Source organism: Somniosus microcephalus, chromosome 20 (genome assembly GCF_052327205.1).
Source record: "Somniosus microcephalus isolate GS21.2 chromosome 20, FLI_Smic_1.0, whole genome shotgun sequence".
Taxonomy (NCBI): Eukaryota; Metazoa; Chordata; class Chondrichthyes; order Squaliformes; family Somniosidae; genus Somniosus; species Somniosus microcephalus.
The window spans coordinates 49,437,917-49,461,589 of NC_141006.1; the positions used below are offsets into that span (position 1 = coordinate 49,437,917).

General features: G+C 42.4%; 1 protein-coding gene across 5 annotated transcripts in view; it reads left to right on the plus strand.

Moving 5' to 3' along the window:
- maco1b (macoilin 1b) overlaps window positions 1–23,673 on the plus strand; it is an 86,357-nt gene that overhangs the window by 56,904 nt on the left and 5,780 nt on the right. For all 5 annotated transcript variants that reach the window (XM_085962649.1, XM_085962650.1, XM_085962651.1 and 2 more), the window contains 4 exons: window positions 10,708–10,866; window positions 11,720–11,902; window positions 16,195–16,315; window positions 16,827–17,001. In XM_085962649.1, coding sequence (XP_085818775.1) covers window positions 10,708–10,866; window positions 11,720–11,902; window positions 16,195–16,315; window positions 16,827–17,001 — 638 coding nt within the window. The remainder of the gene's footprint in view (window positions 1–10,707; window positions 10,867–11,719; window positions 11,903–16,194; window positions 16,316–16,826; window positions 17,002–23,673) is intronic.

Here is a 23,673-nt window from a genome sequence, read left to right on the forward strand (position 1 = left end):
ACCAGGCAAAATGGCAAAGTAACGAACAAGTGCAGTAAAAAGTTGAGGAAGCATGTTTTATATGCAAGAGAGAGTGCACGTGATTGGAGAATGAAAGAGGATAACAATTTCCTAAACCAGAGGAATAAAATTTTCCTAAGGAACTTGGGTTCCTAAGGAAGGAGCAAATCAAAGGCTAACCAGTTCATAAACTGGAGCTGATGCGTGCCTCTGTCTTTGTGAGGCTGATTTAAAAAAAAAAAAATAGAATCATGAGGCATATTTGGATAGAAGCTTTACAAAACAGTTGAGTTGTGCTGCATTTCATGTAGCTAATTTACCTTATTTCCAACATTGTAGCATTTGATGACATGTTTTCAGAAGGGGGGAGATCAGGCCTGACCGACTTCGAGTGTTTTTTTTAAGGAAGTGACATCCCAAGTAGATGTTGGAAAGCTCTATGATGCAGTGCATCTAGACTTCCAGAAGGCCTTTGATAAAGTTTCACGTGAAAGGCTACTACAGTGGATATGATGGGCAAAATTTAGAGGTGACTAAGGAATTGGCTGAAAGAGAAGAAACAGCAGCTACTCCTTGAGCTTGAGCTTTTTGCCTCTTCTACCCATCTTCTATCAGTGCTGGGTTCCGTACTGTTCCTATTCTATATATAAGCAATCTACATTAAAAACGTAATGTAACTTTGTCAAATTTGCAGATGAAACTAAACTTGGGGAGAGGAGGCTGCAATCCAGTCTAAAGAAGTAGGCAAAGAACTAAAGAAGGACGGAGACAACTTTTGCAAGTGGTCAGAATTATGGAGTGTAAAATTCAATAGAGAGAAAGTGTTGTACTTTGGAAGAAAAATTGTGGGACATTTTTTTCAATGAAGGGTTTAGAACTAGCTCGGACTGAAGGAGATCTGAGCTTGGTATTAGACTTGACACTTCCCACATTCAGCAAACCAAATGTTGAGCTACTTCTGCTAATTTGAAGTCCTTGCTAGAAAAAAATAGGGCTATTCAATAATTGAATTCAAGCAATTTAAATAAAACGGTGTCGAATGCATGTTTTGCTCAAAATTCAGATTAGCAGATGGTTCGAGTTATGCAACTTTGAATTAAGTGGAATAAAGCATATTGCAAAATCAGTAAGGTCTGAGGCCAATGTTCTTGAGCTGTATAGTGCTCTGGTCACAGCACATCTTGAGTACTGAGACACGCAAAACATTAACGTGGAAGTGGTGTGGAGTAGGGCCAGTTCAGGGAGAGAGAAAACGGATAACTACAGACCTGTTAGCCTCACATCAGTAGTTGGGAAAATGCTGGAATCTATTATAAAGGATGCAATAACTGGGCACTTAGAAACGAATAGTAAGATTGGGCAGAGTCAACATGGATTTATGAAAGGGAAATCCTGTTTGACAAACCTATTGGAGTTCTTTGAGGATGTAACTAGTGGAGTAGACAAAGGGGAACCGGTACATGTGGTGTATCTGGATTTTCAGAAGTCCTTCGATAAGGTCCCACACAAGAAGTTGGTGAAAAAATGAGGGCACATGGAATTGGGGGTAATATACAAACACGGATTGAGAATTGGTTAACAGACAGAAAACAAAGAGTAGGGATAAACAAGTCTTTTTCAGGATGGCAGGCTGTGACTCGTAGGGTACCGCAAGGATCGGTGCTTGGGTCCCAGCTATTCACAATCTATATCAATGATTTGGATGAGGGGACTAAATGTAACATTTCCAAATTTGCTGATGATACAAAGCTAGGTGGCAGTGTCCGTTGCGAAGAGGATGTGAAGAGGCTTCAAGGGGATCTCGACAGGCTCAGTGAGTGGGCGAGAACATGGCAGATGGAATATAATGTGGATAAATGTGAAGTTATCCACTTTGGTAGAAAAAACAGAAAGGCAAAGTATTTCCTAAATGGTGAAAGATTGGGGAATGCAGATGCTCAAAGGGACCTGGGTGTCCTTGTACATGAGTCACTGAAAGTGAATGTGCAAGTGCAGCAAGCCATTAGGAAGGCAAATGGTATGCTGGCCTTCATTACAAGAGGATTTGAGTACAGGAGTAAAGAAGTCTTACTCCAATTATATAGGGCCTCGGTGAGACCGCACCTGGAGTACTGTGTACAATTTTGGTCTCCTTACCTAAGGAAGGATATACTTGCCATAGAGGGAGTGCAACGAAGGTTCACGAGACTGATTCCTGGGATGGCGGGACTGTTGTATGAGAAGAGATTGAGTAAACTAGGCCTGTATTCTCTTGAATTCAGAAGAATGAGAGGGGATCTCATTGAAGCATACAAAATTATTACAGGGCTTGATAGGATGGATGCTGGGAGAATGTTTCCCTTAACTGGGAGTCTAGAACCAGGGGCCACGGCCTCGGGATAAAGGGTAGGCTGTTCAGGACTGAGATGAGAAGAAATTCCTTCACACAGAGGGTGGTGAATCTTTGGAATTCTCTACCCCAGAGGGCTGTGGAGGCTCAGTCATTGGGTATATTCAAAACAGAAGTCGATAGATTTCTGACTAGTAAGGGCATCAAGGGATATTGCGATAGGGCCAGTGAATGGAGTTGAGGCAGAAGATCAGCCATGATCTCATTGAATGGCAGAGCAGGGCCGAATGGCCTACTCCTGCTCCTATTTCTTATGTTCATTGTGCTGGAGGACTGACTCTTAACCCTTGAAACTAGGCAAATGAGATGACACCTTGTAGAGGTTTATAATGTTTTAGTACATAATCTGCATAATGCTGCATAATCTGAGGTGCTGTCTTGTGGATGAGAAATTAAACCGAGGCCTCTTCTGCCTGTTCAAGTAGATGTGAAGGATTTCATAACACTATTCAGGGAAGAGCAGTTCGCCCATCTCCTACCTTTCCTCAACCATCACCAAACATTAACTGGTTATTTATCTCACTTACTATTTGGGACTTTGCTGTGAACAGATTGACTGCAGTGTTTGTCTGCAAGACAGTGACTACTCTTCAAAAACAATTTATTGTCCGTGAAGCACTTTGGGATGTCGTGAGGACATGAAAGGTGCTACATAAATGCAAGTTCTTTCTTTATAAAATAGTAAGTGGTAGAAAAGGTTAATCTGGAGCTTTGTTTGAAATTCAACCATGACTGCAGAAAAATGGGACGTAGGTAAAAACTGGTAAGTTCAGAACTGATGTCAGGGAGCACTTCACGCAAAGAGTGTTTAGTACCTTCAGTGGCCTTCCAGGTAGGGTAGAAGAGGCAAGAACTCAAGTCGCTGAGAAAGTGGTCAGGTGCTGTGGTGGTGGGATGGTAGATTTCTGTGGAAGGATGTGGGCTGGGCCGGATTAGATCTGTACTGATGATTGTGATGTGCAGGATGTCCCTGCCTGTTCAGATGGTTGAGGGTTTATACAAGTACTGATTTTATCCTTGTTATAATTGTCTGCTTAGTTATCCATGTCTACAAAAAGAGGAGTACTGTCTTCAGGGAAAGTTGGGCAACAGGGGTTGTATTCAGTGAGCTGAATTTTAAAAATATAAGTTGCTAAAATGTTGCTTACATCTAAGTTGCACTTGCACATGATGCCTTCTTATATTTTCTGTAATGGTAGTGAATGAAATTAATTTGACACATGGGATTCTGTGCTTAGGTAGTTAGTGTCATTTAAGTGCTCTGTGAAAGGAAACTGGTATCAATACCCTGAAAATTTTGGTGAATTAGTAAACAAGGGAGATATTCAAGTACTGGAGGCCGTGCAGAAGAGAGTCACAAGGCTGATCCCCAGTGCCAAAGATCTGAGTTACGAGGAACTACTGGAGAAATTTGGGCTTTTCAGCCTGGAAAGGAGGTGACTGAGAGGTGATCTTATAGAGCTATATAAGATAGCTAAGAGAATGGACAAGGTAAATCCAGAATATTACTTTAAGCTAAATTGCTAGAGTAAGACAAGGGGATGTGGCTTCAAACTAGAAAACTATAAATTTAAGACTGATGTCAGGAAATTCTTTACACTGAGTAGTCATAATGTATGGAATAGATTTCCAGGAACAATTGTGGCGGCAAAGACCCTGGAACTTTTTAAGAAACAATTGGATGCTGAAATGGGGGCAACTTTAAGATCTTTCTGATGGATGAACTAAGATGGGCCAAATTGCCTTCCTCATCCCTAACTATCTTGTCGATCAGTTTTGCAACCATTGAAAGATGCTTAGCGGGTGTTCTGCATACTGATCGACCAAGATCCTCGTCAGTGAGCCAATGCAGGATGCGCTTCCCATTTCAGGAGAGCCTGCCTAATGTTAACTGGCCTTGTAACTTTGGTTGTCAATGGCGGCACTCAATAAATGGAAAACATTGACTTCTGATTACACAAGAAAAGAAAATTTAGCAGTAAGATTTCTGAAGTGTTCAGTGTATTAATAACAATAACTTTCATTTATATAGTGCCTAAAGCGATTCACACAAGTGTAAGGCAAAGCAGTGGAGCCAAAGAAAATGATGTGATGAAGGGTCGTCAAAGAGTTGGGTTTTAAGGAGGGTCGCCAAAGAAGAGAGAAGCTGGAGAGGCGTTGCAGTTTGAGATGGAATTCCAGAGCGTGGGGCTTAGAAGCTGAAGGCACTGCTGCCAATGGAAAGGCGAAGCGTGGCAAGATGCACAAGTGGCCACAGTCAGAGGAAGGAGAGTGCTGGTAGTGGTTGGCGGGGGTGGGGGGGCGCGGCAGTGGTAGTGATGGTAGCTCTGAAGGAGGTTACAGAATTGGGGAATGTGAGGTCATGGAGAAATTTAAACATAAGGGTGAAAATTTTAAATTTTGAGGTGATGGGGGAACTGGGAGCCAGGTCAGCGAGGTGCGGAATAGAGTACAGGCAGCAAAGTTTTGGATGACCTGATGATTAAGTAAGAAGTCACACAACACCAGGTTATAGTCCAACAGCTTTATTTGAAATCACAAGCTTTCGGAGCGCTGCTCCTTCTTCAGGTGAAGTGGAGAAATGCATAAAGACACAGCTTATATAGTCAGAGAATCATGTCAGATGTTTACAGGTAACCTTTCCAACATGATTCTCTGACTATATAAGCTGTGTCTTTATGCATTTCTCCACTTCACCTGAAGAAGGAGCAGCGCTCCGAAAGCTTGTGATTTCAAATAAAGCTGTTGGACTATAACCTGGTGTTGTGTGACTTCTTACATTTGTCCACCCCAGTCCAACTCCGGCATCTCCACACCCTGATGATTAAGGAGGATAAAGGCTAGGTGGTCAGTCAGGACAGCATTGGAATAATTGAATCTGGAGATGATGAAGATGTGGATGAGGATTTCAACGGCAGTTGGGCCGAGGTGGAGGCTTTTGGTCACCCCTCATCTGTCATATGACATAGAATCAGTTTTCATCATGCTTCCGAAGTGGTTTGGGATGTTTCTCTATGTTAAAGGCACAATATGAATGCAGGTTGATGATGTTGCAGTAATAGTAGTCATTGTCGATTCCTCGCGATTATAAATCCCATTTGTCAACTTCAATGGCCCTTTTAAATCTATGCACCCCTTTTAAGGATTTATTTATCTGCACACCTAGATCGCTTTGCTCTGCTGCATTGAAACATCTATTTAAGGTATATTTCCATTCTTTATTTTTGTTTCCAAAATGTATTGCCTCGCATTTTTCTGTATTGTACAGGATTTCCCTTGACAAATTTGCTGGAGTTCTTTGAGGAAGTAACATATAGGGTGGATAAAGGGGAACCAGTGGACGTAGTGTATTTAGACTTCCAAAAGGCATTTGACAAGGTGCCACACAAAAGACTATTGCTTAAGATAAAAAATCACGGGATTGGGGGTAATATTCTGGCATGGATAGAGGATTGGCTATCTAACAGAAGGCAGAGAGTTGGGATAAATGGTTCATTCTCAGACTGGCAATCAGTAACTAGTGGTGTTCCGCAGGGGTCAGTGCTGGGTCCCCAACTCTTTACAATCTATATTAACGATTTGGAGGAGGGGACCGAGTGTAACATATCAAAGTTTGCAGATGATACTAAGATGGGAGGGAAAGTAGTGAGTGAGGAGGACATAAAAAACCTGCAAGGGGACATAGACAGGCTAAGTAAGTGGGCAGAGATTTGGCAGATGGAATACAATACTGGAAAGTGAGGTTATGCACTTTGGCAGGAAAAATCGTAGAGCAAGTTATTATCTTAATGGCAAGAAACTGGAAAGTACTGAAGTACAAAGGGATCTGGGGGTCCTGGTGCCCGAAACTCAAAAGGTTAGTATGCAGGTGCAGCAAGTGATCAAGAAGGCCAATGGAATGTTGGCTTTCATTGCTAGGGGGATAGAATATAAAAATAGGGAGGTATTGCTTCAGTTGTACAAGGTATTGGTGAGACCGCACCTGGAATACTGCATACAGTTTTGGTGTCCATACTTAAGAAAGGACATACTTGCTCTCGAGTCAGTACAAAGAAGGTTCACTCGGTTAATCCCGGGGATGAGGGGATGGACATATGAGGAGGGGTTGAGTAGGTTGGGACTCTACTCATTGGAGTTCAGAAGAATGAGAGGCGATCTTATTGAAACATATAAGATTGTGAAGGGGTTGGATCGGGTGGATGCGGGGAGGATGTTCCCGATGATGGGTGAAACTAGAACTAGGGGGCATAGTCTTAGAATAAGGGGCTGCTCTTTCAAAACTGAGATGAGGAGGAACTACTTCACTCAGAGGGTGGTAGGTCCATGGAATATGCTGCCCCAAAAAGCTGTAGAAGCTACATCATTACATAAATTTAAAACAGAAATGGACAGTTTCCTAGAAGTAAAGGGAATTAAGGGTTACGGGGAGCGGGCAGGAATTTGGACATGAGTCTAGGTTCGGATCGGACATGGCCCTGTGGGTAGCGGAGCGGGCCCAGGGGCCGTGTAGCCTGATCCTGCTCCTAGTTTGTGTGTCTAATTCTGTTAGATTCAGGAGATGGTTCTGTGATAGTAGATTGGCGGTTAGGATCAGATCAGCCATGATCTTATTGAATGGCGGAGCAGGCTCGAGGGGCCGATTGGCCTACTCCTGCTCCTATTTCTTATGTTCTTATGTTCCCACTTAATTGTCCTAGCCTATTTATATCTTCCTGTAGTCTGTTGCATTCGTCCTGGCAGTTTGCTGCCACTTCCAGTACCCACCCTTTCTAAATCCAGATTATTTTTGGTGTGTGTATATCTCATTCTCTGTCTCTGCTTCTGTCCCGCTGCATTGCTCAGGTGAGGGAAGATACCCTGATTTAGAACAATGGGGATGTTGTGACATGCATCTTAATTTAAGAATTAGTGTCATAACTTGGTGATGGAAGGTTACAAGGAGATTTCAGATATGTACAAATAAGGAAGGCCATTTAATCCATCTAGCTCATCCTTGTATAGAACCCCCCACCCCAAATCATAGCATCTAACTGCCTTCAGTTTGTATCAATGCAGCCTTTGTCCTACACTTGTGGTTTAAATAGAAGTAATTCTCTGATTAACCTTTTATATTCTACTTGATATCTTGTATGCCTCTAGGTGCTTCTCTCATTTATCTCCTTTCAAGACTAAGGCGTGAGTATTTCTAATTTCTGCAGAATTTAAAAGCACAGCATCAAGTATGATGGAGGTGCAGGTTTTATTGTCTCAAACTGGGAGAATTGCTATGCTTGGGTTGGCTTTCTTTTGTAATGGAATGCACCTGGCAGATTGATAGCAGTTTGTGTACCAATATGTTGCACCTCTGAGTGGTGCGATGTGCATTCTTGTCTGTGGAATTTCTTGATCTTGGTGATGTCATCAGAGGACAATGGCAAATGGAGGCCAAATACTTCCAACCGGGAGGACTTATTTCATCACTTTCCTGGGGTAACCAATACATATTAGAAATTCATATAATTTGTGAAGTGTATAAAGGGTGTCGGGGAAATGCCCCATCTATTGAAATATGTGATGAAAAATTCAACACCAATGTGAAAAATGTTGCAGCTTCATTTCGTCACTTGCAGTACCATCGATTCTCTGCTTCAACATTTCTACATTCTATTTCACTGTATTCAGCGTCGGGAGTGGGGACTGAACTTCTGCAGTTAATAGATGATGGAAGTGCACATGCTAACTGATTAGTACTCAAACTATTGTCATCTTCTTTTGTGGAAAGTAGAAAATACTGTAATCTGTCAAAAGAATGCATTCTCTGAATTTTCTGTCTTGTGTTACACTATCCTTCTGTATTGGAACAGACAAATGTCGCATACGTGCAGGTGAAACTGGATTGGGTAGAAAGTTGGGAAATGTGAGGTGCAATCGTCAGCTTGGCAACAATTTGCTTTACAGTGCATTGTGTTGAGGATAATACACATTGGGTCAAAATACCTGTAGTGCTAAAGAGAAATTCCTTATAAACACAGTTACAGGTTTTACTAGTGATTAAGCAGATGTTTTCTGATCATTGGGGGCTGTTAATGCAACAAAGTCCTACATTTCTCTAATGTTCCAGCAAGTAGTGTGTAATTATTCTATGACAAAAGGTCTCTACAGAAAAATCTGTTGTTGCTTGTGTAGTCATTTGTAGTAGAGACATTTTCCAAAGTTCCTCTACAATTATCTTTTCATTCTCCTATTGGTAAAACTGCTTTATTTGGATTGAGATGGTTTTACCAGCAAGTGGAAAAGGCAATGACTAAAACATGGGTGCTATGAGCCTCAATCCTTATTCCTTCAGGTTCCTCTCGCACTCCCCGTACCATTCGCTCAGCGGTTTTGCTGCTATTTGTCAGAATGAAAAAGCACACTTTACATGCAGTGTTTAATAGCTTTTATTGCTGTAAAACCTTGTACTGGAAAGGTGCTACAAGCATTTCTCCTCCCTGTTGGTAGAACCACCTGTTGTACTGCATTTTGTCAAGATGGTTTGATGGTTATTGATGTATTTGCAGAACCAGTCTGACTTTTATCTTGCTGTGGATCTAAAAGGAGCAAAGAACAGCAGCATTCTTATAATATGTTGATGTTTAAGTGAGGTTTTTTTGAAAGATTACACTTTGCTTCTTCTAGACTCATGGCAAGATGAGCAAAGCCCCAGGTAGGTCCGAGAAAAACTGCTTGAATGGTGGCTGAGCTTGCAGCAGCCATGTTCACCCGTGGAGCCCGATAGCGTTTTTAGCAGTAGGGATTCAGTTTAAAAAAGGAAGCCAGCATTAGCAGAACCAGCCAAAACAGTGGGTTTCATTGATGGCAAATGTTCTAAATCCACTTGGTTTACACTAGCAAATGCAAGCTGAGTCATGTACAGATATAAAATAAAGTGTGAAACATTTTACAGTGCATTTGAAGTAATGGAAATGAATTGATGCTGGCAACTGTTACTTATATTAAATAGTTATTTGAAACCTCAAGGTTCCTTTTTTAAAGCCAAGCAAATGTAACACTAGCTTTTCTGAGGAAATGGGATGGCATGGTGGGTCAGCAAACTGCCCGGTCACCTCTGACACTTGGGCATGAATGCAGTTTGGCCTGACAAGTTGAAAGCTCATCCTGCCAGTTGTGTAGGTTGCTTGTGAAATGGATTTGAGCAGTTCAGTTCAAATACAGCTGTTTGAGGGTTGCTGCTGCCCTGGAACCATAGAGGAGGAGTAAGGATCCCTTTATTTAAAAAAGGGGGGTGAAATTGGAAAGCAAGGGATAGCTTGTCTGTTTTACTCTATGTAACAAAATTAAGAATATTCGGAGCTCCACTGAGGAACCCAAAAAATAGAATTATTTTTATGTGAAAATAGTCATTCAGAAGCGATTTACAGGTGAGTACTTATCATACACAATGCTGCGTACCTTGCATTTATTGTGCTAGCTATATTTAAAGGCACATACAAAAATTGGCCATTTTCGTGCTAATAACTGAGTGACATTGCCTGTTTTGTACTAATTATGGGCAGTTTAATGCACATCATCCAAAGGTGTTAATGGCGAATACCTGGCAAGTGGAAAATATTCACTTCATTTTCTTTTATTTGGATGAACTTTCTGAAAGTGCACATGCTTCTGATTAAAGTTCAGTATTCTTTCTTGGATCCTCTAACAACAGCAACTTGCATTTACATACAGTAGTGCCTTTAACATAGTAAAATGTTAAATAAGGTATTTTGCTATTGATGTAGCTTATGTTGACAATTCATTGTTACAGATTTGTTATTTTAGAGTTTCTTCCCTTTTTTCAGTTTTGTGAACATGTGTACACTTAATAGTCTGTGACTAAAGTGCCTCAAATTTCTGATTGTTTCTTGCTAATCGTGTGGTATTGGTCACATGGTCAACACCAGCCAATTAGATTTCTAAGACCAACACCAGCGAAGACATTATCCCACCAGTTTTGACAGTCGGCCCCAGAAACCTATGTAAAGAGGTGGGTGCTAAAAGTGACGTGAGCTCACCCAAGGACCCATTCTGTTTTTGTTTCATGACTAGTGGAGCATTCTACATGTGTGCAACTGAGTAACTTGCTGCAGAGCAGAAGCAACGATCTGAAGTGCCCATACACGCTCACTCTGTGTGGGGACTGCAAGCCAACTGATTTTGCAAACGCTGATCCTGCCACTTTTTTTTAACTTAAATGAACAGAATCAGCACTCGGCATGGAAGCCTGTTCAGCTTAAATCTCCCCCTCTTGCATCGCGAGCAACACTGCAGATGTTTTGTACTGATGATTTTGCTTTCTTCAGGCTGGAACAGGACATTAAGAAGCTGAAAGCAGACTTGCAGGCAAGCAGACAGTGTGAACAGGAACTGCGCAGTCAGATCAACTCGTTGACCAGCACTGAACGTAGTATCCGTTCAGAAGTAGGGCAGCTCCGACAGGAGAATGAGCTGCTACAGAACAAGTAAGGAATGGAAGATATTTGTGATATTTTATGAAAGTTTTTATGCATACAGGAAACTTTGGTTTATCCGGAGGTTAACTGTCCGGAATGCTCGAGCCACCGGCAAAAATCAGGAGCTGTTTCGTTAGTTTTTTTTTCTTTTCGTTGCTTTTTTTTCACCAGTCAGGCTCTGCAAGGTCTCGCTGAAGCTGTTGCTAAGCTACAGAGACGCTTGCAAGGTACGGCCGACTGTTTAGAAGCTGTTGCTAAGCAACAGGGTTTGTTGCCAGATACGGAGCTCAAAATCTCCGTATGTTTCAACATTAGCGCTGGTTTGTCCGGCAGTTTTGATGGGATGGCAACAGCTCGGTCCCGTCGGTGCCGGATAGCACAAAGTTTCCTGTATTTGAGAAATATTCAGATTAACTCGGGTGCCATAATCTTGTTCATATTTTGGAAACTTGAGATGTAGGAAACGCTGAAGATATTCTTCAGAAGGTTAAATCCCATAAATTGGATTCTGTTAGCTTTGGTCTTTGGCAGATTTTGCTAGGTGTCCAGCATTTCCCTTGTGTGTGCCAACTTGCAGCCATGACAATAATAAAGACATGTTTGCATGAATTGTGAAAACTTTTTGAAGATCACATTTATGAAACAAGACTATCCAGGTGCTGGACTAATAAACCCTGTTGAATAATTGAAAATCAAAGTTTGACAGTGATGGGGAGACAAATCTGTGGAAATCCCCTTTTCAGTACAAAAGTTAAGCAGGATTTGATTGGAACAGTGCTGACTGTTTAGATTGGACTCTACTTCATTTTGGTTCAGGCTTTGTCCATAGTTTGAGTTTGCATTGTAAGTTTTTTTTTACCAGATTACACACGGCTGTGCAAGCCAAACAGAAGGACAAGCAAACTATAAGCCAGTTAGAGAAGAAACTCAAAGCAGAGCAAGAGGCAAAGACCTATCTTGAAAAACAGTTGATGGAAGAGAAAAAGAGAAAGAAGCTGGAGGAGGCAACTGCAGCTCGAGCTGTGGCACTTGCTGCAGCCACAAGGTAATAACACCGAGTTTCCACAAGGCATATAAATTACTGTAAATAAATACATGGAAACTTTATTTGGACCTGATAAAATGATTAAAATACATCACTATAAATCTACTTTTGCCAGCCTACTGCTTGCCATGAGTGTTTTACAACAGTGTGATTATTCTACCAGCTTTTATGCCACTTCAAATATTATTGACTTACGATTTTATTTTATTTTGTACTTCATTTTAATTATTGTGCAAGTAGGAACACATTGGGCCATATTTTGCGACCCCTACTGGTGCGTACGAGGTGCACGCACGCCCGTAAGGGCTGCGCAAGTTCAGGGTTTAGGCATGCGAGGTGCAAGCGCGAAAACCCGGAACTTGCGATCTGTCAAGAATTCTCCTGACTAGATGATCCACATCCCCGGGAAAAGGGCCTCTGCGGGTGGAGAGTTGTGCTGTTTGCCCAACTTCCGCCCGTTGAATGCCCGTGAAATTCTTATGCTTGAAAAAAGCAGGCGTAAGGCCTGCTTTTTTACCAGCATAAGAGTTTTTTAAAAATAGAAAAATAAAATGTTATCATTCATTTATACATTAAAAACCCTGTGCAATAAGATGTTTATTTTTAGCCCCTTTAAAACAATTTTTTTTTTTTTTAATTTAATTTTTGTTTAAAATGTTTAATTAAATGGCATTTTAATTCATTTTAAATGTAATTTTTTTGAATCTATTTCATGTGTTTGTGTATTTTTTTAAGTGATTCACCATTCACACTTATGAGAGTTCCGTATGTACGGAATCCCCATAAGTATAAATGGGGATTCCCTTTTATTGGTTGGGCCAGCCCACGTGATCTCAGGGCACTTGCAAACTGCATGCGCCCCTGGGATACGTGAGCCTCTACCTGCACGTACCCGGAGAGGCCCCACTTGCGAACTGCATGCGCCCCTGGGATACGTGAGCCTCTACCTGCACGTACCCGGAGAGGCCCCACTTGCGAACTGCATGCGCCCCTGGGATACGTGAGCCTCTACCTGCACGTACCCGGAGAGGCCCCACTTGCGAACTGCATGCGCCCCTGGGATACGCGAGCCTCTACCTGCACGTACCTGGAGAGGCCCAGGAGCACAAGTCTCCGTACCTTCCAGGCCACCAGGTAAATTCGTAGCTCTTTTGCTGGTCGGAGGCACCAACCGCAAATTTTGAGCCGTTATTTTTACCTTTTTAAAAAAAAAAAAAAAAAAAATTTAAATGATATTGTGATCCTATCCTGTTTTACAAGGGTCAAATGGCTGGGTTAGAAGGGGAGAGAAAGTGAGGCAGTATCATGGCTCCTATTTGCATCACAGAATATGATGAGATTCTTGCCAGTCGTTAACCACTCTGTTGACTTCATGTGGGGGGATGAGAAGCAGAAGTCAGGCACTTTCTTAAGGCTGTGCTTGCGTGCCTTCTAGTGGCTGATTCCAGCAGCATAGACAGGGACCTGGGTGTAGATTTGTTGTGCTTGATGCACAGTGCAGGGATGCCTGAACTTCAGTCCCAATCCTAGTAGGCAAGAGTGCACAGCATTGACTTGGAGCCTCACTCCGGTGCTATGTGGATGGCTGGTGTGCAAAATTGTCATACTGATGCAGTAGAGGTTGCCGCTGGATGTGATCAAGAGCCTGAGGGGGAAAAGAAGCTTTTATTCTGCATTTAACCTATGCTGTATCTGAGACCTGAGTATTTTCATGCTCTATTATCTATTCAAAGAATAGAAAAATGTTCCCTCACTTGCCACCAGCATCACGCAAATTACAATTTTTACATAAGAACATAAGAAGTAGGAGCAGGAGCAGGCCACACGGCCCCTCTGGCCTGCTCCGCCATTCAATAGGATCATGGCTGATCCGAACCTAGACTCGCGTCCACTTCCCTGCCCGCTCCCCGTAACCCCTTATTCCTTTATCAGCTAGGAAACTGACTATCTCCGTTTTAAATTTATTTAATGTCGCAGCTTCCACAGCTCTCTGAGGTAGCAAATTCCATAGATTTACTATCCTCTGAGTGAAGAAGTTTCTCCTCATCTCAGTTTTGAAAGGGCAGCCCCTTATTCTAAGATTATGACCCCTAGTTCTAGTCTCACCCATCAGTGGAAACATCCTCCCCGCACCCACCCGATCAAGCCCCCTCACAATCTTATATGTTTCGATAAGATCACCCCTCATTCTTCTGAATTCCAATGAGTAGAGGCCCAACCTACTCGACCTTTCCTCATAAGTCAACCCCCTCATCTCCGGAATCAATCGAGTGAACCTTCTCTGTACTGCCTCGAGAGCAAGTATATCTTTTCTTAAATATGGAAACCAAAACTGTACGCAATATTCCAGGTGTGGCCTCACCAGTACCCTGTATAACTGAAGCAAGACTTCCCTACTTTTATAATCCATCCCTTTTGCAATAAAAGCCAAGATTCCATTGGCCTTCCTGATCACCTGCTGTACCTGCATACTAACCTTCTGTGTTTCATGCACCAGGACCCCCAGATCCCTTTGCACTGTAGCACTTTGCAGTTTCTCTCCATTTAGATAATAACTTGCTCTTTGATTTTTTTCTGCCAAAGTGCATAACCTCACACTTTCCAACATTATATTCCATCTGCCAAATTTCTGCCCACTCACTTAGCCTGTCTATGTCCTTTTGCAGGTTTTTTTTATGCCCTCCTCACTCACTGCTTTCCCTCCCATCTTTGTATTGTCGGCAAACTTGGATATGTTGCACTCGGTCCCTTCCTCCAAATCGTTAATATAGATTGTAAAGAGTTGGAGTCCCAGCACTGACCCCTGCGGAACACCACTAGTCACAGATTGCCAACCCGAGAATGAACCATTTATCCCAACTCTCTGTTTTCTGTTAGATAGCTAATCTTCCACCCATGCCAGTATATTACCCCCAATCCCGTGATTTTTTATCTTGTGCAGTAATCTTTTGTGTGGCACCTTGTCAAATGCCTTTTGGAAGTCCAAATACACCACATCCACTGGTTCCCCTTTATCAACCCTGTTTGTTATGTCCTCAAAGAATTCTAGCATATTTGTCAAACATGACTTCCCCTTCATAAAACCATGCTGACTCTGTCCGATTAAATTATGCTTATCCAAATGTCCTGTTACTGCTTCCTTAATAATGGACTCCAACATTTTACCAACCACAGATGTTAGGCTAACTGGTCTATAGTTTCCAGCCTTTTGTCTACTTCCCTTTTTAAATAAGGGCGTTACATTAGCAGTTTTCCAATCTGCTGGGACCTTACCTGAATCCAGGGAGTTCTGGAAAATTACCACTAATGCATCTGCAATCCCCACCGCCACTTCTCTCAAGACCCTAGGATGTAAGCCATCAGGTCCAGGGGATTTATCCGCCTTTAGTCCCATTATCTTACCGAGTACCACCTCCTTAGTGATTTTAATCGTGTTTAGCTCCTTCCCCCCCCCCCCCCCCCCCCCCCATAGCATCCTGTTTGTCCAGTGTTGGGATATTTTTAATGTCCTCTACTGTAAAGACTGATACAAAATATTTGTTCAGCGTTTTTTGCCATTTCCATGTTCCCCACCACTAATTTCCCGATCTCGTCCTCTAAGGGACCAACATCCACTTTAGCCACCCTTTTTCTTTTTATATAACTGTAGAAACTCTTGCTATCTGTTTTTATATTTTTTGCTAGTTTACTTTCATAATCTATCTTCCCTTTCTTAATTAATCTTTTAGTTATTCTTTGCTGGCTTTTAAATGCTTCCCAATCTTCTATCCTCCCACTAGATTTGGCTACTTTATATGCCCTTGTTTTCAGTCGGATACTATCCTTTATTACTTTACTTAGCCACGGATGGCTGTCTTTTCTTTTACGCCCCTTTTTCCTCAGTGGAATATATTTTTCTTGAAAGTTGTGAAATATCTCCTTGAATGTACACCACTGCTCATGTACCGTCTTACACTTTAATCTATTTTCCCAGTCCACTTTAGTCAACTCTGGTCTCATAACTTCATAGTCTCCTTTAGTGTTCAAGTCAGACGGTACAGTAGAAAATATGACATTCATTTATTTTTTCCGCTAACATTATAATTGAATAAACAGATTATATTGGTAGATTTATTATTTAAAGATCACCAGAGCTTGGAACTATTAATACATATATTTGTACCTGAAAGTTCTGGGGTGTCACTTCACAGATATAAGTGAGGTATTAACTCACTCTACTGCTTAACAACCAGAAAGATTTACATTTATATGAATGCAGAAAATGAAGGATTTAACACCTTTTTATTTTTAAGAGGGGAATGTACAGAAACTCTAAGAAGTCGTATTCGAGACCTGGAGACAGAGTGTAAGAAGTTAACAATTGACATGAAAGTCAAAGAAGACCTGATTCGTGAGCTAGAGATGAAAGTACAGGTAAGTCTGTGGTCTAAAGAACATCTAGTACAAGGTCAGATAACGAATCACCATCTAAAAATAACCAAGTTATATAATTGCAAATATCTAAATTGCAATTTCCTACCAGCATCAAAGTATTAAGAGTGGCTGTAACACTTTGGCTGTTTTGTTTTGGTTCATGGATCAGTGTAAAATTAACTCTTTCTTTTCACACTTCCTCCTTCAACCCTCTCCCAAAAATACTATGATGCTTCCACAATCATATTAGCCTGCTAATACTCACCATCTAAACTTGTGAAGAATGGCCACATGGTCAAAGTACTAGAGGGCTGCCAGTGTTTGTGCAACTATATATAACCAGCATTGTTTGCCAGCTTCGTGAGAGGAGGGAAGTAAATTGTGCTAAAGTCCCATTTAACCAAATTATACACTTGAGTGAAAAGAAAAACTTTGTCTATAGACCATGTTGGGTTTAAAGTGTGATTTTTATATTTTGTTCATAGCAGTTTATTTTTTTTTCTTTTTGAAGGAACTGCGTAAATATAAAGAGAATGAAAAAGACACAGAGGTATTGATGTCGGCACTTTCAGCCATGCAAGATAAAACACAGCACTTAGAGAATAGCCTGAGTGCTGAGACTCGGATCAAGTTGGATCTCTTCTCTGCACTAGGGGATGCCAAACGGCAGCTGGAAATTGCACAGGGTAAGAAACTGGTCAGCAAGCTGCTTGGTTTAATTCTGAGTACTGTGCAATAATTTGTAATTCACACAACTGGAATTTACTTGCTTTTCCACAGTGGACCCAGCATCTTTGGTAATTTGCATGCTTACTGAATGAGTTGAAGGTCAGAAGACTGGTTAAAAAAGGCATTGGAAAACTTGAGAGTGAAGGCATGGGATAAGGGTTTCAGTTATGGTTGAAATGAGGCAGGAACAGTGATGGGCAATATTACAACGTTTGGGAGTAACAATCTTGGTGATGGATAGGATATGGGTGTGAAGCTTGGCCCAGGATTGAACAGCACTCTTGAGGCTGCATCCATTCTGATCCTGTGCGAGCAGCCAGGAATGAGGATGGAGTCTGTGGCAAGGGAGCAGAGTTTTTGGTAGGGGCTGAAAATTAAGGTTTGTCTTCCCGATGTTTATTGAATGAAAATTCTGGCTCCTCCACAACTAATGTTAGACGGACAGTCTGAGAACATAAAGATGATCCTGAGGTCAATGGAGTGCCATCTGGATATTTAAGAAAGGTGAACCTGTATCTGTGGATGATGTCACCAAGGGGCAGCATAATATAAATAAATATCCATCTATCAGGAAGAGAAAATTGTTGGAGTTGCATTAGCTGCATTGGGACAGGTAAAAGTGGAACCACACAAGGGCAGTACCCCAGAACTGGACCACGAAGGAGAGGAGGTGAAGGAGACAGTATTGTTGAATGCTGCAAAGATGTTGGGGGAACAAGGAAGAGGAATAGTTTCACAGTCCTGGAGGATATTGCTGGTGACTTTGACTGTGAGCAGCATGGAAACCAGACTAAAGAATTAGAGCAGGACATTAAACCAGAAGTATAATGAAGCTGAGAGACAGAAACACATTCAAGAATCTTGGAGAGGAAAGGCATGTTATCGGTAGGGTGGCAGTTGGAGAGGATTCATAGTTAAGGTTCATAATAGCTCACTGCTGCAGTTCAGGCTTTCCACCAACTCTTATATTCAGAGTAAAAGGGTGATTTCCAAAGCTAGACCAAGTCTCCTGTGATCCAAAACCTGGATGTATGGGAATTGTGCCCAGAATTGACAGTTGCCCCTAATTGTAGTACAGGTATATGATCCACTAGAGATCACATGGGATGCCTACCACTATTTCTCTCCTGAAAGGTGCAAACTAACAGGTTTACAGGCCATTGTGTGTAGACTAAAACTAGTTGTCACATTTATTTACAGATTAATTAAAACACAGGTGCCAAATGGCACATTTGAGGTCCTGAATCAGCACAATACTTAAAAACAAAATTGGATTCGGCCATAAGTAGTTAAAATACCCTTTTTAGAATGGATTTCTTAAATTATTTGGTAAGCAGCAGGACTCTTGGATGAAAGACTTTCACCCGACTTTCATGATGCACTATTGTAAGTGAATGATAGATCTCTTAGTTCTTAATGAGATTCGAAGTCCGGTGGTAGATTCAAGTGATCTTTATTGCTTCAGATCTTCATTACAATAATCACCCTTACAGTTTCGATACAGTTTGATTTTTTTTTGAGCACACCCAGTTCTTACGTTGTAATTGGCCTTTGGCATCAGCCGATTTGAGTTGTCATGCTGTGATTGGCCTTGCATTGAGTTGTCATGCTGTGACAGCGAGTTACTCGCTGTTGCGTCCTGATTGTCGAAGGGCGGAACTCCTTTTTATGGCTTTACAGCTTGCTTATTCCCTATCAGTCCCCCCTTTGAGTCTCCCCAAAGTGAATCACAAAAGACAAGCAAGTGAAGTTTAGCAGCTGGGCACGTCCTTAAATATAGGATGCCTGTGTACAATGTAAGAAGGGGCTTCGAGGGTCTCCCGAGACGTCTCACCTGCGGGGCGGCGACTATAGCCGCCTGGTTGCAACAGCATTTAATCAACATAAACCGACAATACAAAATCACAATAACCACCAAGAATAAAACCAATCCTTGCACAATTGAGGTTCCTATCGAGCCCAGCCATCCAGTTGCCCAACTCCACAAGGTGGAGGATGGGGGTTGTTTAAGTTTTTCTATCTCCTTTTGGATATGCTCCGCCAGGTTAGTGATCTCTTCGGAGCTATCTGGGATGTAGGTGCAACACTCGGCTCCGATTAGGGCACAAGTGCCTCCCTTTTCAGCCAGGATATAGTCAAGGGCCATTCTGTTCTGTAGGGCTACTGTGCGGATGGCTACCATTTCAGCATTTATCTTAACTAGGGCTTCAGAGGTATCATTGGCCACCTTTTCCAGGACGGATGCCATGTTAATGGACTCCCTTGCCAGCTTAGCAGTCCCACACCAGGGAACCAAGATACCGAAGAATCTCTCCATTTCTATAATTGCCCGTCTCATTCTCTGCCAACGAGACGGTACAGGCAGGGAGGTCGAATGACAGATATAGGGTAATTAGGCTGGAACCACCCTGGGAAGGCGCCAAGAGAGTAACCCGCTGACTGCCATGTCCTGGTATCACCCTCCATGTCAATTTGGTAGGACCCGCCGCTCGTTGACGGTCCCTCACGGGAGGAGTTCCCCGTTGAGGTATTTTGGCGGATGTACCATTCAGCCACCTCCGACGCATTGAAGGGGATTGGTCTCAAGGGGATGCCTAGGATACATGCAGACAACATCACAATAAATTTAAGCATTTTGGAATTGTTCTTCTATCAGGTTGAAGTTTCAGTCGCTGGGTGCTCGTTTAACATGAGATGTGTGGATCCAAGCCTCCTTCCTTTGGACTTTAACAGCCGCTTGGGTAGTCAGTAAACCCAGACTCCCGGGACGATGTCATGTCCTCCTTCTGGTGGATCACCGCAAGCTGTCGATACCTGTCGGGAAGCAGAAATAATAGCATTTGTTAGGTTCTGACAATATTCTAATAGAGCGTCACTCATCAAGTGACAATCAGCTTTTCGTAAATCAATGGTTTCTGGCAGCGCCATGGGTCTCCCTGTTATAATTTAGACAGTTTATATCCTGATCGCCCATCTTCTTGCTGTTTTATCAGTGCCAGGAGGGGTGCTGAGAGGGCGGGCTCCCCCCCCCCCCAGTTTCTTGTTACTTCGAGTAACTCCTTTTATTGAAACTTGTCCAAGAGGTCGTCGTCATCCGATGATGAACCTGGTTCGTATGTCGGGTTGTATCCCTGACGTCCCCTTGCTCGTCCCTTTGCTCTGCATATCTTGGCCCAGTGACCTCCTTTTCCACAGTAGTGGCACTTTCCAGGTAGTTTCGCCGCTGATTGTTTGTCAGGATCCTTGGATTTCCATCCTGCCTGCAGGGTTCGGACTTTAGCTCCCATGCCCCTGTCTAGTTGGTTGCATCGATCCACTAACACTGCAAAGTTTGTTCCTCGGCCTTCCCACTCAGGTAGGGTTACCTTCAGCATCTTTGATAATTCTGGTTTTAGGCCAGCGACAAAGTCAGCTTTCATGGGTCCAAAAGTGCTCTCATCCATTTCCTCGGGTCCCTCGTTGTTCATTCCTGAGTATTCCAACCAGACAGTTTTGAATCGTTTGTCGTCTTCTTCCGTCCCTTTTTGCTGGCAGGCTGCGATCTTTCCCCAATCTGTTTTTGCAGGGCTGAATACCTGTAACCAACGTTTGATCGCGTCCCATCCGGCATCTAGTTGTTCATCATTGCCAAGGGCAGCCCCTACCTCTTTACCCAGTTTCTTTCCCTCTCGTCTGGGTACCGTTACAGTCAGAATCTGGACCCCGTCCCACGGGTGGAGATGGTAAATGCCCTTTAGACGTTCCAGCTGTTCCCATGTCTTCATTCCCCCTTTCTTGGGGTGTGGCAATTCTTTGGACCACTTATCAATTTTCTCCGGGTCCGCCGGGTCGTGGTGAAAATGTTGGGCGTATTTGGCTTTGACTGTCTTCATACCGTCTTCGCCAGTAGTTTCTTCAGACTTAATCTTAACCTGTTTTTTCTTCAACGGGGCGAGCCTCGCCCAAGGGGGTTCCTCATCAGTACCACTTTCTCCACTAGAGTCGCTAGAGGACTCAGAATCTGTTTCTAAACCAGCTTCGCGCATCTACGTTTTCCGCTGTTCCTTCTTTATTTTAAGCAGGCATGGGTACCCCAACCAGGACCCGGTGCATCCTTCCTTCGGTCCTTTTGGTTGCGTTATCGGTTCTTCACGCAATTGTTTTTTTAATTCCTTATTTTCAGTCTTAAGTTCCTTTTTTTTCCATTTCTAACTTTTCCGATTTAAGTTTTTCCTTTCTCAACTGTTCACAAACTGCCTTCAGTTGGTCCTTCGCATTGGTCAAGTCACGATCCTGTTGGGAGTGTTTCATAATTTCATTCCGCTGTCGGATCTGGCCCATGACGGCTAGGGACCATCTGGTTCGTTCCTTTTCCTTCATATGGGTCGTTTTTCCCCAGACCCTTTTTATATCTTCCAAGGACCACTGTCCCTTGGAGGTACCATATTTTTGTTCGATCTCGGTACAGGTTTTAGGTAAGTCACATTGTTGCTCTATATATTCTTTTAATTGTCGCAGAATTTCATCTTCCGAGACATCGGGTGGGGCCCACCCGCCTTTAACAGTGGTAGGCAACTGTTTGTTCTTCTCCTCTACCATGGTACCGATTTCTTACTGGGGGTCTCGAGCCATGGGGCTTTTCAGCCGGGTCGGTGTCTTGTCGGAGACACCGCCGATACAGGGGGCCTCGAGCCGACTACTCAACCAGAGGGTTTCGAGATCGCGTGGAGGAAAGATCAATTTAGACAACGACCAAGGACTTTTTGTAGAGAGGTGTCCTTGCCTCCGATGGGGCCCGTCCGTCCAGGGGGCCGATAGGTTCGATGTCCAAGATTTAGTCTTCTATTCCTTCAGCGATCCTGCCGACTACGCCAAATTGATAGATCCCTTAGTTCTTAGAGATTCAAAGTCCAGTGGTAGATTCAAGTGATCTTTATTGCTTCAGATCTTCATTACAATAATCACCCTTACAGTTTCGATACAGTTTGATTTTTTTGAGCACACCCAGTTCTTGCATTGTAATTGGCCTTTGGCATCAGCCGATTTGAGTTGTCATGCTGTGATTGGCCTCCCGGTGCAGCATTGAGTTGTCATGCCGTGACAGCGAGTTACTCGCTGTTGCGTCGTGATTGGGCGAAGGGCGGAACTCCTTTTATGGCTTTACAGCTTGCTTATTCCCTATCAGTGAATGATGCAAATTTTGGTTCATCCATGGCGATCGTATCGCTACCTGTAAAATTGAACAACCAGGGCTTGATTTATGCTTTGGAAAGTCCTTCAGATTATAGGTTATAATTATTTCTAATCAAATTAAAAGTTTAACAGATCTTGCACCTTGAGGTGCTGGTGCCTGGGAACCATTATTTCCCTTAGATAGCATTTCACAATTGTAATGGAGTTTTTCTAATGTCTCAGCATTCAGAGAGAATATAGAGTCATTTTCAGCACAGTCTGTCAATTTGTTTGTTGACATTTCAAGAAAATTGGTCTGGGCACCAAGCCACTTTTATGACTTAATTTCTGTGCAAAGGCATAGACACAAATAAAACTCCTCCAGGACAGACATTTCTCTTGAACATGCTGATCGGTCTGGCCAGTTTGGTGTATCGTCCATCACCGTTGCAGAAGCAGTGAGATTCCATTAGTGATATTACTGGTTGCAGCAATTTTAAATGTTTTATCCAATTTCATATTTAGTCATATAAAATAAATCTCTCTTTTGTCACATCCACATTAAATAGTGGACTATAATCGTTCTAGCTCATAATTTTCATTTGTAAAATTATATTGCTTGTGTATTTGAAATTGTGGTGATCTAATGAAGTATCTGAAAAGATTCTATGTACAGGAGAGAAACCAGAAATTTTGTTTCACTCAATTTTCAAAAGCTTTTCCACTCGTATTTATTGTAACACCTTTATCTGTTCCTAACAGATTTTAAGCTTTTCTGTAATTTCAGTGATGATGTTCGAGTGATGCTTAGTTTATCTCCCACTCTCTCTCTCTCGCTCTTGCTTTTTCTCTCCCTGATTTCCCACACCCCCATAATCTGGCTCTCCTATCCTTTCTGCCCCCTCCATCATATAACCACATCTGATACTTAGTTTTGTTATAGTTACCCACTTAGTAGTTTTACAGTGGAAGTTTGGTCACTATCAAAGGCCAGAAATTCCTCCAACTCTATTCCATGAAGTATGCCATGTGCTGACCTTGAGGATGTGCAGTGTCTGTTTACTGCTTCATGTTCGATTCAACAAAATGGGACGTTTTAGAATAAGGAATAGTGCTGGTCAGTAGATTGGCTATAGTTTAATCATAATTTAAGTTCTGATTTCTGTAAATGAATGCATATGATTTTTTTATTTACAGAATGTTAGCAAATACCTGTAGATTTTGAATTACAGGAAACTTTCGTTTATCTGGAGGTTGGTTCAGAAGTTTTTTTTTTCTTTTCGTTGCTTTTTTTTCTCCAGTCAGGCTCTGCAAGGCCTAGCTGAAGCTGTTGCTTAGCTACAGAGACGCTTGCAGCTGCCTGTTTTGAAGCTGTTGCTAAGCAACAGGGTTTGTTGCTCCGTATGTTTTAACATTGGCGCTGGTTTCTACGGCAGTTTTGATGGGACGGCAACAGCTCGGTCCCGTCAGTGCCGGAT